At 42.0% G+C, this 26,981-nt stretch overlaps 3 protein-coding genes across 3 annotated transcripts; 2 read left to right on the plus strand and 1 right to left on the minus strand.

Moving 5' to 3' along the window:
* The first annotated feature begins 1,105 nt into the window (after nt 1-1,105).
* LOC128251632 (3-hydroxy-3-methylglutaryl-coenzyme A reductase) lies at nt 1,106-23,512 on the plus strand. The gene is given in 7 exon segments (XM_052978698.1): nt 1,106-1,657; nt 17,985-18,447; nt 18,771-18,858; nt 19,829-20,404; nt 20,473-20,759; nt 20,762-22,094; nt 22,786-23,512. Coding segments are annotated over 6 exon segments (2,772 nt in total). The 5' UTR covers nt 1,106-1,657; nt 17,985-18,032; the 3' UTR covers nt 22,859-23,512.
* On the minus strand, nt 23,398-25,231 carry LOC128251634 (ran-binding protein 3). The gene is made up of 2 exons (XM_052978700.1): nt 25,083-25,231; nt 23,398-24,959 (listed from the first exon to the last, which is right to left on the minus strand). The coding sequence occupies exons 1-2, from the start codon at nt 25,096-25,098 to the stop codon at nt 23,605-23,607; spliced, it is 1,371 nt and encodes a 456-aa protein (XP_052834660.1). The 5' UTR covers nt 25,099-25,231; the 3' UTR covers nt 23,398-23,604.
* An 8-nt stretch (nt 25,232-25,239) lies between these two features.
* Nucleotides 25,240-26,870, plus strand: LOC128251635 (26S proteasome regulatory subunit 6A-B). Its single transcript, XM_052978701.1, has 3 exons — nt 25,240-25,594; nt 25,667-26,087; nt 26,151-26,870. The coding sequence occupies exons 1-3, from the start codon at nt 25,385-25,387 to the stop codon at nt 26,804-26,806; spliced, it is 1,287 nt and encodes a 428-aa protein (XP_052834661.1). The 5' UTR covers nt 25,240-25,384; the 3' UTR covers nt 26,807-26,870.
* Nucleotides 26,871-26,981: the final 111 nt, after the last annotated feature.

A 26,981-nucleotide genomic window follows, 5' to 3' on the forward strand; every position in this document is an offset into this window, starting at 1 on the left:
GCTTCGTTAAATTAAATTAAATTTAATTTGATCATATAAATCTTAGTTTATTAAATCGGCTTCAGTATTAAGCTTAAGCTTTTGGAAATAAAAATTCTCGTCTACATTATATTTATTTATTAGCTAGTAAGTAGTAAGGCAACATTTTTTTTATTCTTGAGGAATGGGATTAGCTAGTTACATAAACAAGGTAATAATAGTATTTTGGTTTAAACATATATAAAAAATGTTTTATAAAATAAACAATACATATAATTAAGTTTTACATAATTTTCGGAAAATATAAAGCAAAAAAGAAAAATATCACTTAATACACATTCTTTTTTATTAGACATTGAGTATTTAAAATTATTAGGCAGATCATTTTAAACCAATAGTAAATTTTAGATTTGCTAAAATTCTTCCTAAACATATACTTTTTAACATTATACTTTTTAAATTATACCCTTCAAAATTGTTGAAGACATAACTTCGGTCAGGTTGAGTCTTGGCTAAACATCTCGATATTTTTGGCGGAATTTTTCAACGTTTCAAAGATGTTTGAAATTAAATTGAAAAAGCCCATTTCTTTTAAGCCGTTTTAAAATTTCAGATTCACGTTCCTAGCCTTATTGTTATTAAGCACGTACCTAGGTAAGCTGTGTTGTTACCTTATGCCTTTAAAGGTACCTAACCTATGTAACGATTTTTATTTATCTTAAAAATAAGCTATGTTAAGTATTTAGGTACTGTAATGTACTAATGTATTCTATTTTCAATTAATGATTTTATTTATATTTACGTGTTTCTACAACCAGATTTAATTGCCAGCGTATACACAGTATCACAATTCAACTGGAACTTCTAAAAGAACCTATTGACCTTTATAATATTCATTTTTAAAAAATTAAATTAGTAAAATGCGTTTTTCTACCTTTTTTGTACTATGCCTAACCCTTATTTCAGCAAATACCTTGTACCTTACCTATATCCAAAAAAAAACAGTATTTCAACATTTTTTCCGTTAAGAAATCCGAGTTCCCAACCACCGAAGTTCCCAACCACCGAAGTTCCCAACCCGACCAATCGATGTTGCCATCGAAGTGCTCCCACCTCTAGCGCAGCGTCAGCTGTTCAAGTTGTGTACGCGGAAGAAACGGCGATTCGTTTGGAGCCCCTCGTCGAAATAGTTTATAATTCCGGACGCCAGGATCCCCCTTGGCAGAGAGTCGTCGCGCAGCCAACTAGCCAGTTGCCCGATCCGCGAGAATAGTGGCATAATTCCGGGCTTAAGCACCACTGCCAGCAATCCCACAACAACAACTCGAGTGTGTGCCCTGCAGCAACAACAACAAGAACAGAGAGTTACCGTGTGTGTGTTCGTTCGCATTAACAATTTGTTGGCCAAATAAAGTAGAAATCGAAATTTGCGAACGAAAGTGCCCGCAATTAGTGGTTATATAAATGTAAAGCAAACACCGCGTCGTGCAAGAAACTATGTGGATTTGTCCGCGGAAAGTAGACACATCGCGAAGAACTAGTTAATGCCCCCACGACTTCTTCAACTTGGAAACTCAATTATAGATCCACCGCATAAGCATTTCATTTGTGGATTAAGGAGCGTGTCGTCCATTTGTCGGCAATCACCAGGAAAGCGATCCCTCTACCGAAAAGCAAGGTTAGTTCTTGATTCTATTTTCGACTTGGGGGTTAGCACTGCTGTGGTTTCCCTTATCGCAACGAATTCCAAGCAGCATCATCCCCTTCCGATTGGCCACTTCCCATTGGAACCGATCGCTTTCGCATTCGGTCTTGAACAACACCAACACGAACTGTTGCACGGGGCAATGGCAGTGGGCACCACTATTTGGTTAGTCGCCAGTTATGCAACTGGGGCTCCCCAATCTTATCACTGGCTGGCCCCACGTCGCCGTCTATTAAAAGTTCTTGCCCTGCAGTGCGAACATATGTTGGACAACTTTCTCTTTGTAACGCAACAAACACTTTAGAATTGAAGTTTTCGGGGAGGAAAAGATAATAAGATCACTTTCTTGTCGTTTTTTTTTTAGACTAATACTTTAAAATAGATTTTCGTACATTTTACATAAACTCAGTGCATATGATATTGTATTTTTTTTTACAATTTCAACCCATTTTGAATTAAAGTATATCAAACAAGAAAGAAAGCAAACTTCGGCAAGCCGAAGTTCATATACCCTTGCAGCTATTGCAAGAATTAAACATTTTTGAAAACATTAAAATTATGATTTACTTTCGTATATGTTTAAAAACATTGAAGCTATGATGATTTGCAGCTCAATTATTTGATAGTTATTTTATATATTTTTATTATTTCTAAGGGAGCTATATGATATAGACGTCCGATTTTGATAAAATTTAAACCATAATTCTGAAATATTTAACCATTGCTATATGTCGAAGAACTAAACAAAAAATTAAAAAACAGAAAAGTTATAATTTTTTTCATTTATTTTTCCGATTGTTCCTATGAGAGCTATATGATATAGTCGTCCGATCCGGCTCGTTCCGACTTATATACTACCTGCAATAGAAAGACAACTTTTGGGAAAGTTTCATGCAGATAGCTTTAAAACTGAGAGACTAGTTTGCATATAAACGGACGGACAGACGGACAGACGGACAGACGGACATGGCTAGATCGACTCTACTAGTGATGCTGATCAAGAATATATATACTTTATAGGGTCGGAAACGTCTCCTTCACTGCGTTGCAAACTTCTGACTGAAATTATAATACCCTCTGCAAGGGTATAAAAATTAAAAATATAATAAACACGATCTCTTTCCAACTGATACAGAACACCAATCATACCATGCTTTAAAATAAATAATCTTACATTTTCCATAAGTTCAGTATATTTTACGGCTTTTTGTTTTAATTTTTTTTTTTATATTTTTAAATCAAAGTATATAAATAATTATATTTTTCAACCGATACAAAACTCCAATTAAAATCAAACTTTAAACTTTTTAAATTGTTATCGCAAGAATGGGAAAAAAAGTAATGGAATCTCTTCAGATAAAGGGTAAATATCCATTATATGATATACAAGTAAATCTAAAAGAAATACTTAATATTCAAAAAAATTGTTGATAAGTTTAAAAATTGTTTAAAATTTTTCTTTGAAACCATCGAATTGAGATCAAATTTTGTAGGTACCTAATTGTCGTGACCTTTTTAAATTCCACAACAACCAGTTGACATATTTTTGTTGAGTGGCCTGCCTTGCCTTTAACAAAATCCACTTGAGCACAGCCAGCAGGAGTTTTCTGGAACATCCTGTTGCGCTGTCAACGTTTTTTTTTCATTTCCTGACGAGTCTTTGCGCTTTGGTAGAAAGAAAGTACATACGACTACTTTCTCGATGGCAGTTGATTTCCTTGGCCTGTTCCCCAGTTTACCAATTTACCAAATTCGAAATGGGCGACATCTGGCAGCGACAGAAACGCAGATACAGATACGGAGCGCTATATAAAAACCGGCTGGGGCGTATTACGGTTATGTGAAGAGCGGCAATTTCAAAAATCCAAAACAAATTCCGAAAAAACGCTGTCGGATGACGACTTCATCTTCATCTCCGTCTCAGTCGACAGACAGCATCTGGCTATTAAAAGCAAAAGTGAAAAATGCCACACAGTCCCCGCCGATGCAGTGGCTTCAAAAAAAAAAAAAGGAAAAAACAAAAACAGAAACATAAACCATAAAACCGCTGCAACAACAAGTGAAGCAGCTTTGTCAAGTGCATTGCCGCTTCCTACTTTTTTTTTTTAGCTGCGCCCGCCGCTTGTTATGTGGCCAGCCGAGTAGAAATATTATTCAATTACAAGCCAATCCAGTTGCCCCAGGCGCCAAGAGTTGCGAAAGAGTTGGTTTCTTGTAAATTCATATTCGATTTTGGTGCCAAGCCAAAGTCGCATGAAGCTCTGGCGAAGACAGCTCCGATCGAAATAATAGCATCTAGTCTTCTCAATGTCATTAATGGTTCGTTTTTCAATGAGATTCATTCATTGGGAATTTATTAAAATTCCTTAAAGAACCAAAAAACATAATTCATATTCATATTAATGGTTTTTTGAACTCATTAACAAAGCTCAAAGCCTTCGTCAAAAATATAAGCAAATACAAGCCATTTAAATTGGTTATTAGGTTTATTTATTTTTAATGATGTCAAGCTTAATTTTTAATTTTTTTTATTCATTAAAATAGAGCCGCTAATATGTAGCAATAAAAATTAAAACATTAAAAAATGAATGAAGTTTTTGACGAATTTTACCTAACTGAAATTAGAGATTAAAATTGTTAGTTAAAAAATAAGCGGGCCGTAAAAATGGTGATAATGAGACATTAAACTTTTTTAGCACTCCTATTATTATGTGCGCCACTGTAGCCCCATTGATACAAATTTGACTTCGGATTCCATTGGCGGCGATTTCATAACTTTTGCTCTCACCGCTGCGCGCCTTTGCCTTTGCCTTTGCCCAACTTCGATTTGGTTTTTTTTAAACAAATTTATTTTCATTTAACGCTGGGCGCGCTTCTTCTGCGGCTTTACGGCCTGGCATTCACTCTCTCGCTTCGTTTCTTTTCATTTTTTTCTTTTCTGTAAGCCAATGTAGTTTTGGGCAGCAGCAACAATAGGCAGACAACGACGGACCGAAAAAAAGTGGTTTCAATGCTGGTAACTTTCTCCGCCACCTGCAAAAGCGCGCGACTTACGCGCGTTTAAAAACGCACGCATGCGCAGTTCGATTGCTCGTCTCTGTCTCCCTCTCTTTCCCTCTTTCTCCGTCTTTCTCCCAATGCCTATCTCCTTCTGCTCTTCGTGTTGCCAACAGAAATTGGTCATGTGCCGCCTGGGTACGTGAGTGTGTCCGACCGACCAAAGATTGCGCGATTAGCTAAACGCCCGCCAAGTCGCATGCAAAACGCGTGCGCGATTTTCAGCCTGCAATTTCATCATCGTCATCGTCATCATCAGCGGCATGGCAAGCATAACTGTTGTCATTTCTGGCAAATTGCGCTGGCAAATAGCTAAGCGATGAGACGACATGGGCAAACCTAGAAAAAACAGCATTTTTAATGTTTTTATTTTAACATAAAATACAAATTAGACAAAGTTTTTACTTGTTACTTTGAATATATACACATATATCTAGAACTAATTCTACTAGTAATTTTTAGGGAGTCATTTTAGGCCTAGTAACAGGTAAACAATGTACAATGGGCAAATAAAGTTGTACACTTTGCACAGAAATTTCATATAAAATGTTCGCAAACTTGTTATGCCCACTGAATGTATTAATTTGTACTCACTTATGTCTTAAATTATTCTTATAAACACCTTTATAACCGTGCTAACAATTGCTTTTAAAATACTATAAGTCGCTTATAATTCTTCGAATATTACAAGTCAAATGCATACACCCATAGAAAAACCCATCAGTAAAATTAATTTTTTTCAAAAAAAAAAATTATAATGTAATTATTAACATATTTAATTGGTTTATGCGATAGGAAATTTGTAGATTTACATTTTTTTTAATTTAAAACTAAATTGTTTCATAATTAAAAATAAAAAGGAAGTGTAACACACATGATTTTTCTCTGGGTGTAGGTTTTTAATTTAAGGACAAAACGATACTGTCTTTTTTCAAAGTGCAATCTTTGGCCATTTGAGCTATTACACATCTCCGCCCCCTTTGATTTTTGGAATTGAGAGCATGACTTTGCTTGGCTTTTTTCTTTTTTCGATCACCTTTAAGCGCTATTGCAAAGCCATCCATCCATCGACAATGCATTGATGGCTACACACATTTCCGCCGCTTTAGGCCAACTTCCAGCGAAGGCCAGATGCGAACCCTTTGTTGCGGCTGGTCGTAACGAAAAAATGGGGCTATAAAATCGATGCTCAATCGGCTCGAATTAGTCCGGGGGCCTTAGGCTTTGCTGTAGTCTCACTTTGAAATGCAAATATCTCCGACTCAAGCACAAACGCAAATGCAAACATAGCTGTCCGCATGCAAATACAAACAAACCAGCATCACAAGCATCACAAGCAACACAAGCAACACGCACTTCTGGCATAAACATATCAAAGTTTATGTTTATGTTTATTGGGCCCGCATTAGTGCCCAAAAAAAGCAAACAAGGCGAAGATGTTGCAGCAACCCAAGCAAATGAAAACTGTGGCACCAGCATGGGTTTTGCTTAGCCAATTAAATCGACAAAGGCTGAAAGTTTCCCTTGACAATATAAGTTTTACAAAACTTGAAAAAAGATTGTTTCTATACGCCCCATCGATGCAAAATATCTTGCCATTCTAGATTACCTGCCTAATTGGATTGGAACAATCTTAAATAGATCTTTCTTACGGCATTTAATAATTGCACATTAATTAAAGAGATTTCATCATAATGAAACCCACCTCAAGTTTATGGTTATTGACCAAAAGCTGTCTTAAAAAAAGAGGAAGACGAAACCGAACTGAGTTTTGCATAACTCTGCGATCAAATGACAGGGGCCGCAACTTTTATTTTTATTTCTGGATTGGATTTCTGTGCTGTTGTTGTAAAATGAGGTCGCCAAAGAAGAAAAACCTGTCAACATTTTCATGTTCAGGGTTCAGGAGTGCCAGCAAGTAAACAGTTGCAACTGCCACTGGGTTTTTAGCCAGTCCACCAGCTGCAATTGAAGTTGGGGCCTCAGTTTTTGACTTTCCGTTGACGTTTTTTTTACGCTTATACGCTTGTCTACTTTTTGGCCCCTCAACTCGTTTGGCCGGGCACGTAAAACTCGCCGAACCAAGCAATTGGCACTCCGAAATCGTAGTTGACCGCCTTGAATGCTGATGACTCTTAATGGCAACCAGTGCCAGACGACGCAATATTACCAATACACCCCGGATCCTCGATCCGTTAAAAACAAAGCGTAACGAAAGAAAAAATGCGTTGCCTTAACATATTGGTTTATGGCATAATCAAGTTACCAACCGGCCAAGTTCGGGGCGGATGCAATTGCAGCTCCCGCTGCCAAGTTGTCTATGTCACATGTTGTTTGCCTTATGCTTATGTTGCTCCTGCACTGCGCAAAATGTACGGGGGTGAATCCATTTATTATCATGGTATAAGTAATAAAACCTCATTACTGAAAAATTGATTAAATGATTCACAAATGATTACAAGTTAGATTTGAATCAAGGTGAACACTTTGCAAACTACACTCCATTTAATCTTTAAGAAATAGAAGCTAAAGCATTTTAATTTAAATACTATTGACAAAAAGAAGATAAGTAAACAGAAACTCATTAGATATGAAGCCGATTTAAAACAGGCCTGTATAAAACCGATAGAACCATGCATTCTGTGTTTGCTATTTATCAGCTATGACGAAGTATGGTTTTAGACTCATTAATACATTTGTAACCCTTGGTTTTTTTTAGATAAAAATCTAGTAAATATTTTTTTAGAACAGGATTGTAATGAATCAAGAGACAGGAATTAAATAAAATTTCTTGCTGTGCCGAGCATGTGGTTGTTGCCGTTGTTGTTTGTGTCGTGATTTTTATTGCCGCCACCCATGGCTAGGCATGTTGTTTACTTACGCCGGTCAAACAAACTTTAAGCAACGACGTTGCAAGCGGACCAAATATTTGAGCAATGCAGAAGCTGGGCTGGCACTACTTCGAATCCCTGGCCCGTCCAATAAAACGCCCATAATTACATTAACCGAAGCGACTTATTCTATGCCCGTCTTTTGTTTGCTAAACTCTTGGCTCTGAGGCAACGAAAACGACAACGAAACGGCCTTTTACCAAAAGGTCTGGCAAATATTGCACAAACGCAGCGTTCAACGTGTTTAATCTACACTCGCCGTTTATTTGTCGGTTGGTTGGTTGGTTGGTTGGTGGCTGCCTCGCTTCGTTCTGTTGGTGGGAAGACATTTGATGACCCTCGCACTGGGTATATAATCAAACTTCAAAGTCAGGCCATTATTGGCGAGGTCTTAGCCAGCGCGAGCAGGAAAATATTTATGCAATTTGTAGCATTCTTTTTGTGTGCCTCGATTTAATTAATTCCCATAATGCGCCACATTATGGAATATATGGCAAGGCAGGGGAAGGTAGAGGAGCTCCAGCGTTGTCGGATATTCCGCAGATAAGGTTGTAAAAACAAACATGTTCGCAAGTACACATGCGGCTGGCTGTGAGTGTTCTAGACATTAATCAGATTATAAATGGTTTATCGGGTAGAAGACAGGACTTATAAATTAATGATGTGTGCTTAGCTAAATTAAAACAAGATTCGGATTCTTATGTTTGATTCCCATCCTTACAACCAATCTCCTTAAGGTTGTCTTCTTATCTGTGTCCTAATCGGATTTGTATTTCATTATCTGCGTTTCTTGAAATGTTCATTTGGTGATAATCCGTTTTTTTTTTTATTTCAAAATATATCAAATGGTTTCTTGTATCTAAGACGAACTTATTGTCTTGGGCAATAAACAATAAATAGAAATTCTTAATTTAAGTACGTACCACATTCGAGCACATGACAATTGCGTTGCAGGCTTAAAAATAGGTATAAAGTGTTGGAAGTATTTTGCACACCTTCGGAAGAAATGTATTTTTGGGTATTCACAACATGTTTGTTTTTTCATTGTTTTTCGATTGCTCTGGTGCAAGCAAAAATATTCATGAATGAATGTTTTTCAGGCAATTAGATTGAACGTAAGTAAAATAGAAATTGTTTTTCTGAGGCTAATTTATAACCCACATTAGTTTGTCAGCATCGATTCAACAAATTATTAAAAATTCAAGCTTCTATTAACCTGATGACTAAACCTCAATACCAAATTTTTCACACTTTCCCTAACACAATGATTTGCACTTTGGTGATCTATTTGCTGTGTATCTCAGCATCAATGTCAGTTCGTTGGAAATGATCTCAATTTGTGAATATGAATCACTTTGGGAAACTTTTAAAAGCAAGTGCTTTCGCATTAATCAAACCGATTTTGTAAGGGGAAAATTCAACAAAATTAATTTAGGTAATCAAGGACTGATATGAAATTAAGCAAATTCGTCAATTGTAAGCCCGATAAGAAAGAAAACTCCTCGAACTACCCGCATGGAAACACCCACACACACACAAACACAATCAGAGCAAATCAATTTCTGTTTAAGCCAGAAAAAAAGGCATCAGGAGCAGGAGGCGGGAAATGAGGGGGAAATGAGTGGGTGGTGGCCCTCGAGCTGCCACCCATTTTTGTCCCCTATCTCAGCATGTAATCCATGGAGCCGTGTAATATGACTGTGATTGGAAATTGAAATTGCATCCGGCAAACATCAGAGAACCGGCGGAGCGTCGATAAAAATGCCTTTTCCCTTTCTGAAGGCTGAATTAAAATTCAAATTTGCAACAAGCTGCCAGAAAGCAGAGGCAGCCAACCAAAGTTGGCCACTTTACGAGCGCTTATGTTACAGATGACAGGCGCCAAAAGCATGATGATAATAACGATTCCGATTCAGATAGGTCCCTACTGCTAACGATGATGTGTGTGTGATGCAGCCACGACATAATGATGTGGGTGCCGCTGTGATTAGAATTGACGTGTTTTTTTTTTTTTTTTTTTTAGCCGTTTTGTTGGTTTTGGCCAAATGGCAAACCGAGCATGAAGGCAGCTTTACTTAGCGTGATTGCGAATCGCAGTCGCAGACGGGGATGCGCCGCATTGGCAAATAAAACAAACAAAACCTTGGCCAAAACATCGCCTATGGCGGCGCATTTCAATTATGGTTTATTTATTTAATAACAGCTTAGATTGCTTAATTTGTTAACAAAGGTTTTTCGAGTCGCATTCGCATTCGCATTTGCAGTCAGAGTCGCAGTCATGTTAATGGGCAATTAACCGGATCGCGTCTGATGCGGCGGCGGGCACCACCAATTAGCTGGCTGCCAGCACTGAAATACTTCATATTATTTATAATATATGCAACCGATTTAACGCAATGTAATGCCTAGTTGCCTGCCTGCACGTGCCGACACCGAAAATGTCGATTAAGCAACCGAAGAGATGCTGACACGCAGCTAAGATACTCTCGACAAGGCGATCTTCGGTTTCGAGGAAAAAAATTTACATAAATTGAATATGAAACAGATTTGCATTTTATTCATTGGCACAGCAGCGAGTTCCCAGAAGAGAATACCAATATTCAGGGCTGGCCAAACGAATGGTATTGAGCAATTTCAGCCGGAGGACGAACGCCAGGGGATGTTTACAATTAAGCTGTTGAATGGCAAAAATCAAAAATTCAATGATCATAACAGGCAGTAATAAACGGACTTATTTCCTACCAAGAATCTTGGAATAATTTACTTTTTCAATTCTTTTTATATTTTATGGTTAAGGGAAGTACGGTTTAAATTGAATAACCATAAAACGAGGAACTAGGAATGTCTAAAATGTTATTACCAAAGATAACAAATCTTGGTTTATCTGTATACTGATAAGATCTGTATTATCCTTTCGCTTAGGTTAACTCTATATTTACTCGGACAATTTGTAACTGATTTAAATAAAATTAATTACGATGTGAACCGAATTTCTGTGTTTGAAATTAAAATATTTGTGCTTTGACAAAGATAGATATCTATAGATTGTTATATTTATTTTATTTGACTATCTAAAAAAAGTTAATGTTACTGAAACATAAAATAATACATTATTTTGCAATTGCTTTTACCCTTATTGCTTATTATTTCTACAAGTTTTGTTGTACTCCACATAATTCAAAAGAAATATTTTATTAAAAGTTTCTCCACCGAATTCTAACAAGCTTTTCATGGAGATTTCTAATCTTTATGAGCCAACCCCAAGCCAACCCCGTTTCTTCCTCTTTTAAACCAATGACGGCTATAAAACCCCAAAAAAAAAACTTTCTATTTCATTGCGAATGGTTCCGGTTTTTCGTTCAAAGCGTTTTCGGTTTTTGGCCGCTCTTTGGACCGTTAACGGCGTTGTGGTCAACGCGAATCGATGGACCAACAGCCAAGTGGGTCAATGTCAAGCGCTGGCCAAGAGGATGGGTGATGGTGATGATATCGCGATGCTGGAGCACCTGATTAACATAAGCTATTGACACATGTCAGTCTCAGCATCGTAAAATCAACAAAATAGGGGGCTTTAAAGATTTTTTAAATCTTTATTCACTCTTATCGCCTTCAAGTTTGATTTGCTTTTAAATTAAAATCCATCAGTTTGCCAAAGTTTTTCCTTTGTTAAATGGGGAACGAAGCAGGGGAAACAAAATCGTTTGATGTACAAAGTCTGTGGGTTTTACTTTGTTTAACTTAACCGTTGTTTCGCTCAAAAAACACAACTGTTTTTTGGACTTCTTTCGGTTTTTTTTTTTTTTTTGTCCCGCCTCGCATGCATACAAATTAGCAGCATTCGCATTTTTGGTAGAAAGTAAAACTGTTTTTTTCTTCTCATCGCCGTTTGAGTGTGTCGTTTTATTAATTTATTTATTTGTGCCTCACGCGACAACTTTTACTTTTTGTTTGGCAACTTGTAAATTACACAAAACTGCTGCAAAGCGAGAAAAAACTTCAGAAATTGTTTCAGATTTATTCCTTTTCTCTTTTCCCAAATTAATTGGAAAATGTTTTCGCCCTCTTATCAATGAAAGTCTGCATTAATGTACACGGCAAGTGTTTGTGATTACATTGGACTTGATTTGGCTTTTAGTGTGTATATTGCCAATAACTGATAAGAACTTGGCTTGAAGCGCCATCAGCAGCAAATAAAATGGCCAAAATATCAACGTCAATATCACATATCATTGTATCTATTTCAATATTGGCTTTGACCTTGTTTCCAATCTAATCGACCTGAATGGGGCTACTTTTCCCATCAATCCCGTTTAACCCCCTTTTTTTGTGTGTGCCAGTTGAGATCTATTTCGGCGTTATCAATCTTACAACATCAACCAACAACTGGTGGTAATGAGTTGCCCTCAATCCCACGCCACTTGTAATTGCCCTAACAAACGCAAATAGTTTGGCCAGCCGGATGAGTCAGAACCTTCGCCAACTGCCAGTGGTAGTGCAATCAAGTTTTGATCAAAAAAGAAGTAGAACAAGTGGCCACATGACTCACGCTCTTTATTGCTCTCTAGCCAAAGATTTGTGGAGAAAGGAGGCGGAAAACGAGTTGCAAGATTGAAGATTTCCAGACACGACGGCTACGCAAAAAAAGATACATCCATCCGGTTCCTGAGGCAATCCATTCTGCATTCGCTACAGTGAAAACTAGTCAAGTGTACTTCATGATGTTCTTTCTTTTCATTTGTATTTTATTTTTCATTTTTAAAATTATACAACCCACTTTGAATGCTATAATTAAACTATGTCCTTATGGCAAACCTATAAAAAGGCAAGAAATTTGCCAGTAAAATGTTTTGGGTGTATACTATATACATCATAAACATTTACAGATTAATAAAAACTGATTGTATAATGTAGTATAGTAGACATCTCTTTCAAAAAAAGGCAGTATAAAATTGACAAATATTTATTCTCCGCCTCGTTTGACTAAAATAATTATTTATAAGGCACAATTCTGCTACAAAAATGCTGTTATATAAGTGAAAGCAAATAACTTAATCCATAAAATGCCGTCGAAGCTCCTAAATATTAATTGGATGAATTAATGCATGGCCACGCCGAAAGTCCCTCCACTTCACCACCAAAAAAAAAAAAAGGTAGGGACACGCCTGGAAATGTGTAACTTTCTGCTTTGTTTTCTCATTTGTTAGCATATTGTCCCTGATGGCTTGACTTTACCTACATTTTTTGTCCGTATACATCAGGTGTCGAATTTGCAGAACTTTCTTTGTTTTTCGGCAGAATTAAATTTGCGGATTGCTTTAACACAAATAATAAACAACTGGGGCAATTTATTATTCAATACAACACTTGGGGGGAAAAGCACATAAACAAATGCGACTGACGCCCCGATGAATTCCTTGGGAAAGTACTAGATTTTTGGAGGTACACAGACGGTATTGCTCAAATCGAAATTTTATAAATCAAAGTCCAAACTTCTACTCATGTCGAACAAACCGAAAGCCCCAAATAACAACAAACAATAATAAATCAGAGGCGTTAATTGCAATAATTTGCATGAGGTAAATTCAATGCGCAGCAGTCGAAAATAGTTTAAAGGAAATCGGATTTGGTAGTTCAAATATATTTCAAATTCCAGACAGAAAGTATAGGTTCGTCAAGGGCGATTAAAGTCATGTCAGGGCTATTTATTAATTACATGTACATACAAGTATATAGTTCTTAGTATTTTCTTAATGAGAGGAGAGATCGGATTAGCTTGATTAGTGCTTTCCTGTGCTTTATCTCTTAGCATCGCTGTGCTAAATTCTGATGTGTTAATTACCAGCAAATTTGTGCAAAAACAATACAGAATTATATGGAAAATTTCCACGGCCATAAATAAGCATACTGTGTGCCAAAGATTCCAGGAAAACCCATTCACCCACTCCCCAAAAAAGCAAACGAAGACAGATAATGACGCATCGCGATCTCCCCCTTTCTGATTTCTGGGTAGCCCGACAATTGAACGCACACCCATTGGGCATATTAATTGGGATTGGTGAAGTGGCAGCCAGTTCAATTTGGGAAATGCAAATGCTGCACGCGTCGCTCGATATTTTCGCAGAATTTCGGTTTTATTAGGGTCCCCACTCAATTGGGGACAGCAGCAATGGCACTTGGGTTTTACCCCGAATTCTTCTTGGCGACTCTGAAGAATTCCTCTTGAGGGTATTGCCTTTCCCGATACTAATTATAAATAATAAGCGCACTCAAACGTTTGACAATTGTTGGTTGCAGTTGCAGAACAAGATACTTTAACATTAACTTAATTTGAATTTATTTTGTGTAAACATTTGAACAATTTTGACTTAAAAGCTTTTAGCAGATATCTAGCGTTTTTCCTACGAATTTACTTACTTTGCTTATATTAGATTAGAACCGAAGTTAACTTCCACTGACTAAGAGAATTTATTTTGGGAGAGTATAACATCAGTTGACTTACTTTGATTGTTCTAGATTAGAAATTATGTCATTCCCCGTCATGAAAGTAAAAAAAGGTTGGCTTTTAAATATTGTCTTCTAAAATAAATCGTTTTTACAAGGGTATGCCAGATTTCGATGTACAAAGTCTGACTGGTTGGTTTGTTTTTGTTATTTTGGTTGTCTTGTGTCTATTTACATATCGGTTTCTTTTGATTTCCTGTTAAATGGGCTGGGTTTTACTTGGGCCCTTTGGTTTGAGCAAGTTTTCTTCCCGCATTGGAATACAAGTATTTGTTTTAGTAGTTATTCCCCTGCTCAAATCTCATTCCCCCACGATTGTGTTGAATGGCCATAAGGTTGAGGTCGGCCGCAACATCCGTTCGGCGAGTGCTTTCAAATGTAAACGAAAAAGTATGCAAAACAATGCAGCCTCACAGATTCACAGATACTTTTGCGCACACACTGCCGCCAGAGCGTTTGTTGCCAAATGAAAAGGTCTACCACCCCTTGGCCCACCGTCCTTGCTTCAAAGCAGTTTTCTTCTATTTCTCCGGATTTCGTTTGCTTTTTCCCGCTGCTCTGCTGCGGCTAAATTTAAACATTTCGCCATTCAACAGATATTAGCGGCGCCCTCGTTAATTGTTGTTGCCCGCTACTTCTGTTGTAAAACGGACCGAAAATAAACATTTGAATGAAAATGAAAATGAAAAATTTGTCTAATTTCTCGTTGTACTTTGGCAATCCCAACTCTAAATTTACGTCACACCCGCTGTATGAGATCTCAAAGGAAGATCAGTGGTGGAGTGCGAATGGAACTCACTCCACTCGGTTCCTGTTGTGTTTTTCACACCCATTTGATGGACTTTTGATAGCAAACAACCGCTGAGGGACTTTGTTCTAGCGCGAATTCCGTTTCGACTTCGACTCCGCACTTATCATCTGCTCAATTGTACTCAATGAGGTTCAAAGCAGGAAATTGAAGAAAATTAGACCAGAAAAACAGGAAAATCTCTTAAAAGCAAAGCAGTGGGGTCAAAACAATTAACTGGAAAATAAGAGTGCTTTCGATAGCTCATTATTTATATTGATCCCAACCAAGGTTCAAGATTCTTTATAATAAATAATTTTCCAAAACTGTGGGTTCAAAAGTTGTCCAAGCTTTTCTACATTTAAAGACAAAGCTATTTTAAACTAATTTATATGCCTGATTAAAGTATCTTTCTTAAGACCCTTTAGAAAGAACCAAAAATTATATATCCAAAATTCAGAAATGTCACATTTGGAACAATATTTGAATATTTCATTTATTTTTATGGACGTGCTTGTTCACAATATTTCGCATTAAGTGGAGACCCTTCCGCGGAATTGGCGCTTACTTAAAATCCCCTCACGATTTTTGCTTAGACAAACAAATGTTGATATCTTTATACCCGAACACATGTACTCGAACATGATCTTGATCTACTCCCACTCCCACTCACAGCCTCAGCCTCAGCCCTGGCCTTTGGCCACGGGTGGACCCCTACCCCTCCACCGATTTTCGCCATAAAACACCTACCAAAAATAACCCCAACAATTGCCGGGCATTCGCAGGCCTTCCATTTTAGCCACAGCCAATGGGAAAAAGAAACATAAATTTTTTGTTTTGAATATTGAGGGAATTGTTTATGCTTCGCACTTTTAACGATCGCGCTCGGACGCTTCAGTTGCTCCAACTGCCCCATGGACATGTAACACTCATGTTCGAGTCAATAAAAATCATTATTCTGATCTTTCGACTGGCTGCAGAATGCTGTAAAAACTTTAAATGGGAATGCACTTTTTAAAGGAAATTTTTTAGGCAATTCATGTTATCTGTTCTGAGAAGCTTTTCAAGTAACTTTCTTCAATACAAATAGTATAAATAGTGTTTAATTCGAAACTGGGCAGTTTACTGTTTTTAAACTGTACAATTTTTAATAATCACGTTTTACCTAAAAATAAAGACGTTTTTTGATATAAGCGGCAAGTTGGGAACTGAAATTAATCGCAGGTTTAAAGATAAATCTAAATTATCCAAGAATAAGAATTATGGGGTCTTAAATCAAAAGCTTGATTCTAATGTTTTCAATTGAATGTAAGGTTTCAAAACCAGCCGTCATGTTGATTAAAATAAAAAAACAGTGTTCAAACTATGACGAAGTTTACTTAGAGATTACAGAGCTACCAATTAAATTCGGTGGAAGGCCCAATTTTTAAGATAATTAATGTATGCTTTCGTTACTTTTATTGATTTTGTTAAATCGAAAGCTAGATTCTTCCAGCAGTGTTTCCTAAGGAATGTAATTGGCCGACATGTTTATTTAAATAAAATACCGTTTCACAACTAATTAGAGATAACAGAGCTATTAATCTTAATAATTTTTGAATTATATATTTGTTGTTCTGTAATATTTATGCATAACAAAACGATACAAATTTCTTAAAACTTTAGTTTTTTAAAAAAGTTTTCAAGCCCTTAAATTTTTCATTTTCAATTAAAAACTAACCGACATGTTGATTAAACTTTAAAACGGTATCCAAAATATGACGAAATTAACTTAAAGATTACATAGCTATCAATCAAATTTTGTATGAAAATTTATGTATACTTTATAACTTTTATAATGAAAGTTGTATTGTATTTTTTGTTCTGTAATATTTATATTATTAAACGATAATAAAATTGAAAAATTTTAAGTTAATTCACAGAATGGTTAAACCCTTAAAATTCTCTTTAGAATAATTGGTTCTCCCCATCATTCTGTGTCCCCAATGAAATGGCCTCTTGAGATCCCTTTTGGGCACCGAATTCCTGCAAGTGTACAGTGCATCCCATTAAATAGTAAAAAAGGATGCCCGTTCCCTGTTCCCTGAGTGCTGGTGATGGTTTATGGCCCCCAGGGCTTCGGATTACACAATGCCCAGCCTGAGGCACATGGATGCTGGCACTGGCACTGGCACTCGTAAATCCCCGGAAACCGACATAGCCTCTTGGCGTGCCAAAGTGCCATTTGATTTATTTAGCATATTTATTTGTTTATTTTTTTCCCCTTCTTTCTCGTTTTACAACAAAATGGAAAACATTGTTTATGGACGCCGCCAGATAGTCGTTCGAAAAGAGACTGTGCGCCGGCGCAGCGTTGAGGCGGGACTCTTTGAATATTTATGGCACGTTGTCTAACTGGGGGGCAGTAGCAGTAGCATCAGGATAGATGGATAGCTTGGAGCTGGCCAACTTTTTTTTCTGTTCGTATGCCTGGCACGTGGTTCGGTCGAGCGATCGTCCGGTGAGATTGCCCAATGGCTTAATTAAGCCGGCCGCGAACTCTCGGCGGCATGCGGAACTTGGAACTTGGCCCGGCTTAAACTATCAATCATGGATTTGCATCGAGAATGCTGGAGGCGGAGGAGGAGGAGGTGGAACTGCGATTGGGATTGAGGCGTGGCCAGGGCTCAAGGACACGCAGCCCGTTCAAATCCGCTTAGTGTAATAACGTGTTTCTCCGTTTCCTTTCCATTCCTTTCCTTTCCAAGAGGGTTCGTCGTTATCGCCTGAGCCTGCGGGCCTGTGAATGTGTCAACAGTTAAATCGATATGTTTTTCCCCTGTTGATGTAGTTAACTCGCATTTGCCTTTTTGCCCCTGCCACTGCCGCTGCCTTTGCTGTCTTGATTATGTAGCGCACAAAAGTTGACTGGCCTGGCCCGCATCCTGGCCTCAAATGTCCTTGGGGGGAAAAAAACATGAAAGGCTGACCGCTCGGGGTGATTGAGAAATTGAGCAAACCCAGTGAGAAGTGTGTTAACTGACAGGCGGATGTACGCTTATTTTTCTTTATATAATTTCCACAGCCAGCCAGGATTGGCCAGATCTGGACGGGATTCGGACGCACCGTAGCCATGATAGGACGTTTGTTTCGCGCCCACGGCGAATTCTGCGCCTCGCATCCCTGGGAGGTCATCGTGGCCCTGCTGACCATCACGGCCTGCATGCTGACGGTGGACAAGAATAACACCCTGGATGCGAGCAGTGGTCTGGGTGCGGCCACCGCCTCTGCCGCCGCCGCTGGAGGAACTGGAGGCAGTGGGGCAGCCATGCCGACGGCGTCTGTGGGAGGATCCGCGTCGGCGTCGGCATCGGCCACGTCCAGCCGTCACAGGCCATGCCATGGATGGAGCCAGTCCTGCGACGGCCTGGAGGCGGAGTACAATGCCGCCGACGTCATCCTGATGACCATCGTGCGCTGCACCGCCGTGCTCTACTGCTACTATCAGTTCTGCAGCCTCCACCGGCTGGGATCCAAATATGTTCTGGGTGAGTACGAGTAGCGAGTACGAATTACATCACTGGGATGGGAGGGAGGCACGTGTGTTGACCAAAGTGGTTAGAACGCTGCCATTGTCTGTCCCCACTAACTGAACTATTTTGGTGGGCCCACCCCCTTCCCAAAAAAAGCTGGGAAAAAACGCAAACACAAGACTGGAATGTTTGGCCAAGATTTTAGAGGTGGGGCAGACGGCGGCAGCAGTAGAAGCTATCAGCGGAGCTCCCTGGCATTTCTCACGTGCGCTCTAAACGATTCGACCTCCGTCCGCTAATGCGTCCGTCCGACTCACGTCGCCTTCATTCTCTTTCAGGCATCGCCGGCCTCTTCACGGTCTTCTCCAGCTTCATCTTCACGACGGCCATCATCAAGTTCCTAGGCAGCGACATCTCTGAACTGAAGTAAGTATTATTTATACTATAGGTTTACAGTAATTCATTCAAAAATGGCAATTCATTCAAACCAGGCTTCGTAAATCAGTACATACATACATATGTATGTTTCGAACATGAACATTTACACACACAGTGTACTATACTAAACATGTCTAATACGAAGTGTGGAGTATTTTATTTATTTTATTTTTATAAAACATCGTGTACTTTATATGTTCGAAAAAAATGTGAACAAAAGACACGAACACTCAAGTACTTTGAATTTCAAACACGTCTGGGTATGGTTTTTCTATTTTATTTTAAAGCTCTATAAGAGAGATGAAAACCGATAACACAATTTTTAATTTTGAGAGACATTTTTGGGATAATAGGGCCAAGTAAAATTTGTAAAGTTGAGAACAAAAGTAACTAATTTAAAATAATAATTTAAATAATTTTATAAAGGTTGTTGAACCTTTAAGTTTATATAATATAAAAATTTAGTGAAGGCTTAACTTCCTTAATTTTAGAAATAATGACCTAGGCTGGGTGAAAAGGGTGAAAAAGTCACCTAAAAAATTACTTATTGCTTTAGTTCATTTTTAAGGTAATGTTTTCCTAAATATATGTTTAGACCATTATTCCTAAAGTGAAGAAACATTTTACCAAAACCGAGTTTTTCTGAGGGTGTGGAGAAGTTCATTAATTTATGTTTGTTTGACAATTTTTATTTAATTTCTTGTTTAAGTGCTAAATATATACAAAAAAAAAAAATTTTGCTTACGATCATCTTGCTTACGTTCATCTTAAAAATTAAGAAAATGAGTTAAAACATTAAATTCTCAAATTCCATACTAACTTTGACAAGTTTACCGCCAACGAAATGTACCAGAATGAAGAATTAAATGAGTTAAATTATTAATTTCTCAAATCCCATACTAACTTCGTCAAGTGTACTGCATATGCTAATTAGATTAACCATTAAAACTGCTTTCAGGGACGCTCTGTTCTTCTTGCTGCTGGTCATCGACCTGTCCAACTCGGGTCGCCTGGCCCAGCTGGCCCTCTCGGGCAGCAACCAGGCGGAGGTGACGCAGAACATTGCCCGCGGGCTGGAGCTGCTGGGGCCGGCCATCTCGCTGGACACCGTGGTGGAGGTGCTGCTGGTGGGCGTGGGCACGCTGTCGGGGGTGCAACGCCTGGAGGTGCTCTGCATGTTCGCCGTGCTCTCGGTGCTGGTCAACTATGTGGTCTTCATGACCTTCTATCCCGCCTGCCTGTCGCTGATCTTCGACCTGTCCCGCTCCGGCGTCGACATGTCCGTGGTGCGGGAGAAGGCCAAGGGCTCGCTGCTCCTGAAGTCGCTCACCGAGGAGGAGCAGAAGGCCAATCCGGTGCTGCAGCGCGTCAAACTGATCATGACCACCGGCCTGATGGCCGTGCACATCTACAGCCGGGTGGCCTTCTCGGGCAGCGACTACGACTCCGTGGACAAGACGCTCTCGCCGACGCTCAGCCTGAATGTGAGCAACAATCGCACGGAGTCGGGCGAGATCGCTGACATCATCATCAAGTGAGTTTGAAGGTTGGCCATCAATGTTTTACAAACCAAATAACCCATATTGCTGTGCCCTCTTCCAGGTGGTTGACAATGAGTGCCGATCACATTGTTATCTCTATTGTTCTCATCGCTTTGGTGGTCAAATTCATCTGCTTCGACAATCGCGATCCCCTGCCGGATCAGCTGCGCCAGTCAGGACCAGTGGCCATTGCCGCCAAGGCTTCACAGACCATGCCCATTGAGGAGAAGCAGGAGGAACTGGCTGAGCAGACGAGGCATCCGGAGATCAGATCCGTTGTCCGTGCCCCACTGTTCACCATTGAAGAGCAGAGCTCGGCCAATGCCTCCACGCAGACGGAGCTGCTGCCTTGCGCCATCGCCTTGTCGGTCCCATTCGGCCACCACGACCGCTCCAGGAATGCCTGGACATCCTGAACTCCGCTGAAGATGGCAGCGGACCCGCTTCGCTGAGTGACGAGGAGATCGTGTCCATTGTTCATGCCGGCGGCACCCACTGCCCGCTCTACAAGATCGAGTCCGTGCTGGACGACCCGGAGCGGGGAGTGCGAATCCGGCGACAGATCATCGCAGGCCGTGCCAAGATGCCGGTGGGTCGTCTGGATGTCCTGCCCTATGAGCACTTCGACTATCGCCGCGTACTCAACGCCTGCTGCGAGAACATTCTGGGCTACGTGCCCATTCCAGTGGGCTATGCCGGACCCCTGCTGCTGGACGGAGAGACCTACTACGTGCCCATGGCCACCACCGAGGGAGCACTGGTGGCGTCCACCAATCGGGGCTGCAAAGCGCTGTCCGTTCGCGGCGTGCGATCCGTCGTGGAGGATGTGGGCATGACCCGGGCGCCGTGCGTACGATTCCCCAGCGTGGCCCGGGCTGCCGAGGCCAAGTCCTGGATCGAGAGCGATGAGAACTATCAGCTGGTGAAGACGGAGTTCGATTCGACGTCACGATTTGGCCGCCTGAAGGATTGCCACATTGCCATGGATGGGCCGCAGCTGTACATTCGCTTTGTGGCCATCACCGGCGACGCCATGGGCATGAACATGGTGTCCAAGGGCGCCGAGATGGCCCTGCGCCGCATCAAGCGCCAGTTTCCCGACATGCAGATCATCTCGCTGAGCGGCAACTTCTGCTGCGACAAGAAGCCGGCGGCCATCAACTGGATCAAGGGACGTGGCAAGCGGGTGGTCACCGAGTGCACCATTTCGGCGGCCACGCTGCGCTCCGTGCTGAAAACGGACGCCAAGACACTGGTCGAGTGCAACAAGCTGAAGAACATGGGCGGCAGCGCCATGGCCGGCAGCATTGGTGGCAACAATGCCCATGCCGCCAACATGGTGACCGCCGTCTTCCTGGCCACCGGTCAGGATCCCGCCCAGAACGTCACCTCGAGCAACTGCTCCACGGCCATGGAGTGCTGGGTGGAGAACAGCGAGGACCTGTACATGACCTGCACCATGCCCTCACTGGAGGTGGGCACTGTGGGCGGTGGCACCGGCCTGCCCGGCCAGAGCGCCTGCCTGGAAATGCTGGGCGTTAGGGGCGCTCATGCCACCCGGCCAGGTGACAATGCCAAGAAGCTGGCCCAGATCGTCTGCGCCACGGTCATGGCCGGTGAACTTAGCCTGATGGCGGCGCTGGTCAACAGCGATCTAGTCAAGAGTCACATGCGTCACAATCGGTAAGTTGCGCATAACACTGTCTTTAATCTTTATAATTCTATAAAGCTAGGGTCGAACGGTCAATTTTTTTGAAACAAAAAGTACATTTACCAAAATTTAGAACTATAGAATCGCTTATCAAGCCACACAAGTTTGATCCTTGTATTCATGCTTTTTATGATACAATAATGTCTGTTCTAGGTATGTATTAAGTTCAGGATCATCTTAGATAATATTATTTAACAAAATTGGACCGCCTGACCTTATCTTAAGCGTAAAGAAAAACTTTTTATATTGATTAAATTCCTTAAATTATAGTAAAGTTGTTCACAAATCCAATTGTATTAATTTATATTTGTAAGTAGTAAAAATAAGGCCAGGAACTTATTTCATAACTGGTTTATTACTTTATACATGTTCTGGTATACTTTTCAATCATAAATATCAATTCAAATTTAATTTATTGACATTAAACAAATTATTACATTAATTTAAAGTCCGACAGATAAAGCATATTTCATGTTTTTAAAAGGAATAAGAAAAGATATAACATTTTAAAGTTGCTTTCACAAATAATACTTTTTTCAGATTTTTGAGATTCAAAATAGGTTTACAGAATGATATAAAGTAAATGCAATTCTACTTACTAGCCCTACTAGTAATTACTTAAAAATAAAGCTGTAAATTGTAATATACTTTCCTTTTTTGCAGCTCCTCCATCGCGGTGAGCAGCGCCAACAATCCCCTGAATGTGACCGTGTCCAGCTGCAGCACCATCAGCTAAGATTGGGCGTTCCAGGGGCGCCACTTCTACCCTTTTGTACATAGAGTCTTTTACCGGGCGGGCCAGGCGTTGCAACTCATTTCTTTAGGTGTTACCTTGTAGTTGAATGTTTCACAAATTGCTTGATAAATAACCTGATTGATTGGCCAGGCCAAGGAACCGAACAGCGGCGTCTTCCAGATCGGCTAATCCTTTCAAACCGGTGCTGGAAGCGTAGACCGGGATGATCTATGGATCGTCCACTGTTGCTGCTACTTCCACTTAGATTGTACGTTTCGTCATAACTCTTATTTTTTTCTACCAATACAACTGAATACTGAACGAAGATCCGCTGGAGTCCCCTCCAGATGGCAGTCAATGGAGCTTTGACCAGGACTAGTGCAAGCGCTGAACTTGTAAAAAGTATTTCCTAAGCGAAAAGTAGTACATAGGGTTTGTATAGTGACTAAATTAAAACGTTTAATTAGAGCAAAATACGATCGATATCGATATCTTAATTTCTGTTTTAGTTTTTAACAAAAAAATATAAACACAAAGCGTAATGGATAAATGTCTTTTGTAGACGCTGCTCACGGGTTTACAAATCAGCACTTCATTTATTTTACTTTTAATAATAATAATTATTAATAAATTATTATAATTAATTTATAATAATTCACGGCGCGTTTTATTAATTAGTGGTTGTTGTTTGTGGTTTGTTTTCCTCCATGTATGAATCGTATAAAAAGAACAAGAGCGAGCGGCGGTTAATTCTGATCGGTGGACTCCTTGGCCTCGGCCTCGGCATCCTCGCCGCCCTCCTCCACGGGCGGCACACGGACATCGGCGCTGCTGTCGGGCTGGACGAGCACCTTCTTGGGACTCGGCCCATAGCTGTCCGCCTCTGCAGAAATGGCACCCGACGGCCCGGGAGCAGCGTCCTCATCCTCGTCGTCGTGGGTCGTCGATTCCGGCTGCAAACTGGCCGCGGCCTCGGAAGCCACGCCGTTTTTCGTCTCCTCCACGGAGCACTCCTCGGGATGTGACAGCTTGCGCTTGGCGATCCGCTCGCTGAGCGCCTTGTGCAGCTGGGCAATGTCCGCCGGTCGGCCCATGGCCAGGAAGATCTTGAGGACTCCGGAATTGTCGATGGCCGTCAGGCGCAGTGACTTCTGGCTGGCCCGCTCCGCCACCATGGCGGCCCAGACTTTGGTGTTGAGCAGCAGGCGCAGATTGCCGGAGGTGCGGAAGACCACGCGCGAGTTGCCCCTGCCGTCCTTGGCATCGTTCAGCCGCAGGCTTCCGCGACCGCGCTCCTCCCAGTTGCTGTTGATGAAGGCGAACAGCTTGCAGCTGACGTCGATGATGTTCTTCTCGTCCTCCTCACCGGTGAAGGTCTCCACCTCCTCGTACTTGCGCTTCTGCGCACGGCTCTCCTCGTACTCGCGGGCCACATCCGTGAGGCTCTTGGCCTCGGCGGACTCCTTGTTGTTGTTGCTGCTGCTGCTGCTGCAGGTGGAGGACGAGGCGGCGGCGGCGGCCTCGCTGGTCTCTGTGGTCTGGGCAGCGTTCTGGATGACGCTAGAGAAAAGTAGTTGCGACGACGACGACGAGGCGGCGGTGGAGGAGGAGGCGGCCTCCTGGGCCGAGCCCGATCCCGAGCTGCCGGCCGCCTCTGCATCCGGCTCTGCGACGGCCTGCTCCGGATTGGGAGCAACCACACGCTCATGCACATTCTGGCCGAAGACAAAGCCGCTGGTCTGGACATGGGGCATGTTGTTCTTGGCGGCGGCAAACATGCTGGAGCGCTCGATGCCATTGCTGCGCAGCTTGGTCAGCGGATCCGGCCGCTCGTCAACCTCGTCGTCCTCCTTCTCGGCGGACGGTTCGGGCGCTACCGGGGCCGGGGTGGTGGCCACCTCCTCGTCGTCCTCCTCGTCCTTGGCCTCGCGCAGGAAGGGATTATTCAGCAGGGCTGCGTCCTCGCCGGCGGCCAGTGCTGTGGAACTGTTGCTGGAGCCGCTGCTGTTGGCCAGCACCGCCGGACGCAGCACGGCACCGCCCAGGCGCGAAGCCTTCAGGGTGAAGCCACCTCGGAAACAGTTAGTTTCGACCGACGCTTCTGGAGCAAGAAAAAACAAGGTTCAGATGTCAGCTTGTGGGGGGAGTTTAAGGCCCAAAAGCTATGCTCGATGGGGCCAGCCTTGGTTTCAACTAACTTTAGAGCTTTTTTTGCCGCACTTACCATTGTTTTCCGACATTGCAAACTTGGCTATTTGCAATTTGTAAATATAAATTGCCAAATCTTTTCCAGAAAAGAGCGTTCTCTGTAAAGCCTGCCAAACGTTATCGCTGGGCTATCGCAACTATCGATAGGCAACCGGCCTTGCCCAACACTGGCCCGTGCGGGGCAGTGTTGCCAACTTGCCGCTGAAAAAACAAGAAATTTACAAGTCATCGACAGAGTGTTTGCCAAAAAAGATCGGCTATTATTGCATTTAAACAAAGAGTTACAATTACCGAGAGCAGGCAACCAGCTAACTAGACATGGCTCAGACTCTGGAGGACAAATCCATTTGGGAGGATGGCGAGGAGTCGCTGGGCGAGGAGGTGATGCGTATGTCCACCGATGAGATTGTGAGCAGGACTCGCCTGATGGACAACGAGATCAAGATCATGAAGAGCGAGGTGATGCGCATCACGCACGAGATCCAGGCGCAGAACGAGAAGATCAAGGACAACACCGAGAAGATCAAGGTAAGATCACTGTGAGACACCTCCACCGGCAACAGGCCTTATCCGCAACCCAATCGCCTCCCCCCTGTTTAGGTTAACAAGACGCTGCCCTACCTGGTGTCCAATGTGATAGAGCTCCTGGATGTGGATCCGCAGGAGGAGGAGGACGACGGCTCTGTCACCGTGCTGGACAACCAGCGCAAGGGCAAGTGCGCCGTCATCAAAACATCCACGCGTCAGGCCTATTTCCTGCCCGTCATCGGCCTGGTGGATGCCGAGAAACTGAAGCCAGGTGACCTGGTCGGCGTCAACAAGGACTCGTACTTGATCCTGGAGACCCTGCCCGCTGAGTACGACGCCCGAGTGAAGGCCATGGAGGTGGACGAGCGACCCACAGAACAGTACTCCGACATTGGTGGCCTGGACAAGCAGATCCAGGAGCTTATTGAGGCAGTGGTGCTGCCGATGACGCACAAGGAGAAGTTCAAAAACCTTGGCATTCACCCGCCCAAAGGTAGTGTCCTTACTCTCATTTAAAAGGAATGTTTTTTACCATCTAAATCCTTGCAACTATTAGGCGTTCTCTTGTACGGTCCCCCTGGAACTGGCAAAACTTTGCTGGCTCGTGCCTGCGCCGCCCAGACCAAGTCCACCTTCTTGAAGCTGGCCGGTCCGCAGCTGGTGCAGATGTTCATTGGCGATGGCGCCAAGCTGGTGCGCGATGCCTTCGCCCTGGCCAAGGAAAAGGCGCCCGCTATTATCTTTATCGACGAACTGGACGCCATTGGCACCAAGCGTTTCGATTCAGAGAAGGCCGGCGATCGTGAGGTGCAACGCACCATGCTGGAGCTCCTCAACCAGCTGGACGGCTTCAGCTCCACCGCAGACATCAAGGTTATTGCGGCCACCAATCGTGTGGATATTCTGGATCCCGCTCTGCTGCGTTCTGGTCGTCTGGATCGTAAGATTGAGTTCCCACATCCCAACGAGGAGGCGCGTGCCCGCATTATGCAAATCCATTCGCGTAAAATGAACGTGAGCAATGACGTGAACTTCGAGGAGCTTTCCCGATCGACAGACGACTTCAACGGTGCCCAGTGCAAGGCCGTGTGTGTTGAGGCCGGCATGATCGCCCTGCGCCGCTCCGCCACCTCGGTGACGCACGAGGACTTCATGGACGCCATCATGGAAGTGCAGGCGAAGAAGAAGGCTAATCTTAACTACTACGCTTAGGCTAGAAATTTGCAGTTTAACTCCACATTGTCCGCTCCCATTAAAATAAACCATGGAAATTTAACATACATCGGTTTATCAATCAATTATATGCTGAAGACTAATTCGGATTTAAAGGAATGTTCCGTGGGCCATCAATGTTAATTCCATTTACGAACGTACTGATGATTTGTAC

The sequence above is a fragment of the Drosophila gunungcola genome, chromosome 3R (genome assembly GCF_025200985.1).
Source record: "Drosophila gunungcola strain Sukarami chromosome 3R, Dgunungcola_SK_2, whole genome shotgun sequence".
In the NCBI taxonomy this organism is placed as follows: domain Eukaryota; kingdom Metazoa; phylum Arthropoda; class Insecta; order Diptera; family Drosophilidae; genus Drosophila; species Drosophila gunungcola.

Excerpts from the sequence above, each read along its gene's own strand:
- LOC128251635 (XM_052978701.1), top strand. The coding sequence starts at position 25,385 with ATGGCTCAGACTCTGGAGGACAAATCCATTTGGGAGGATGGCGAGGAG. Across the intron at positions 25,595-25,666 it reads ACAACACCGAGAAGATCAAG|GTTAACAAGACGCTGCCCTA; the intron begins GTAAGATCACTG and ends CCCCCTGTTTAG. Across the intron at positions 26,088-26,150 it reads TGGCATTCACCCGCCCAAAG|GCGTTCTCTTGTACGGTCCC; the intron begins GTAGTGTCCTTA and ends TGCAACTATTAG.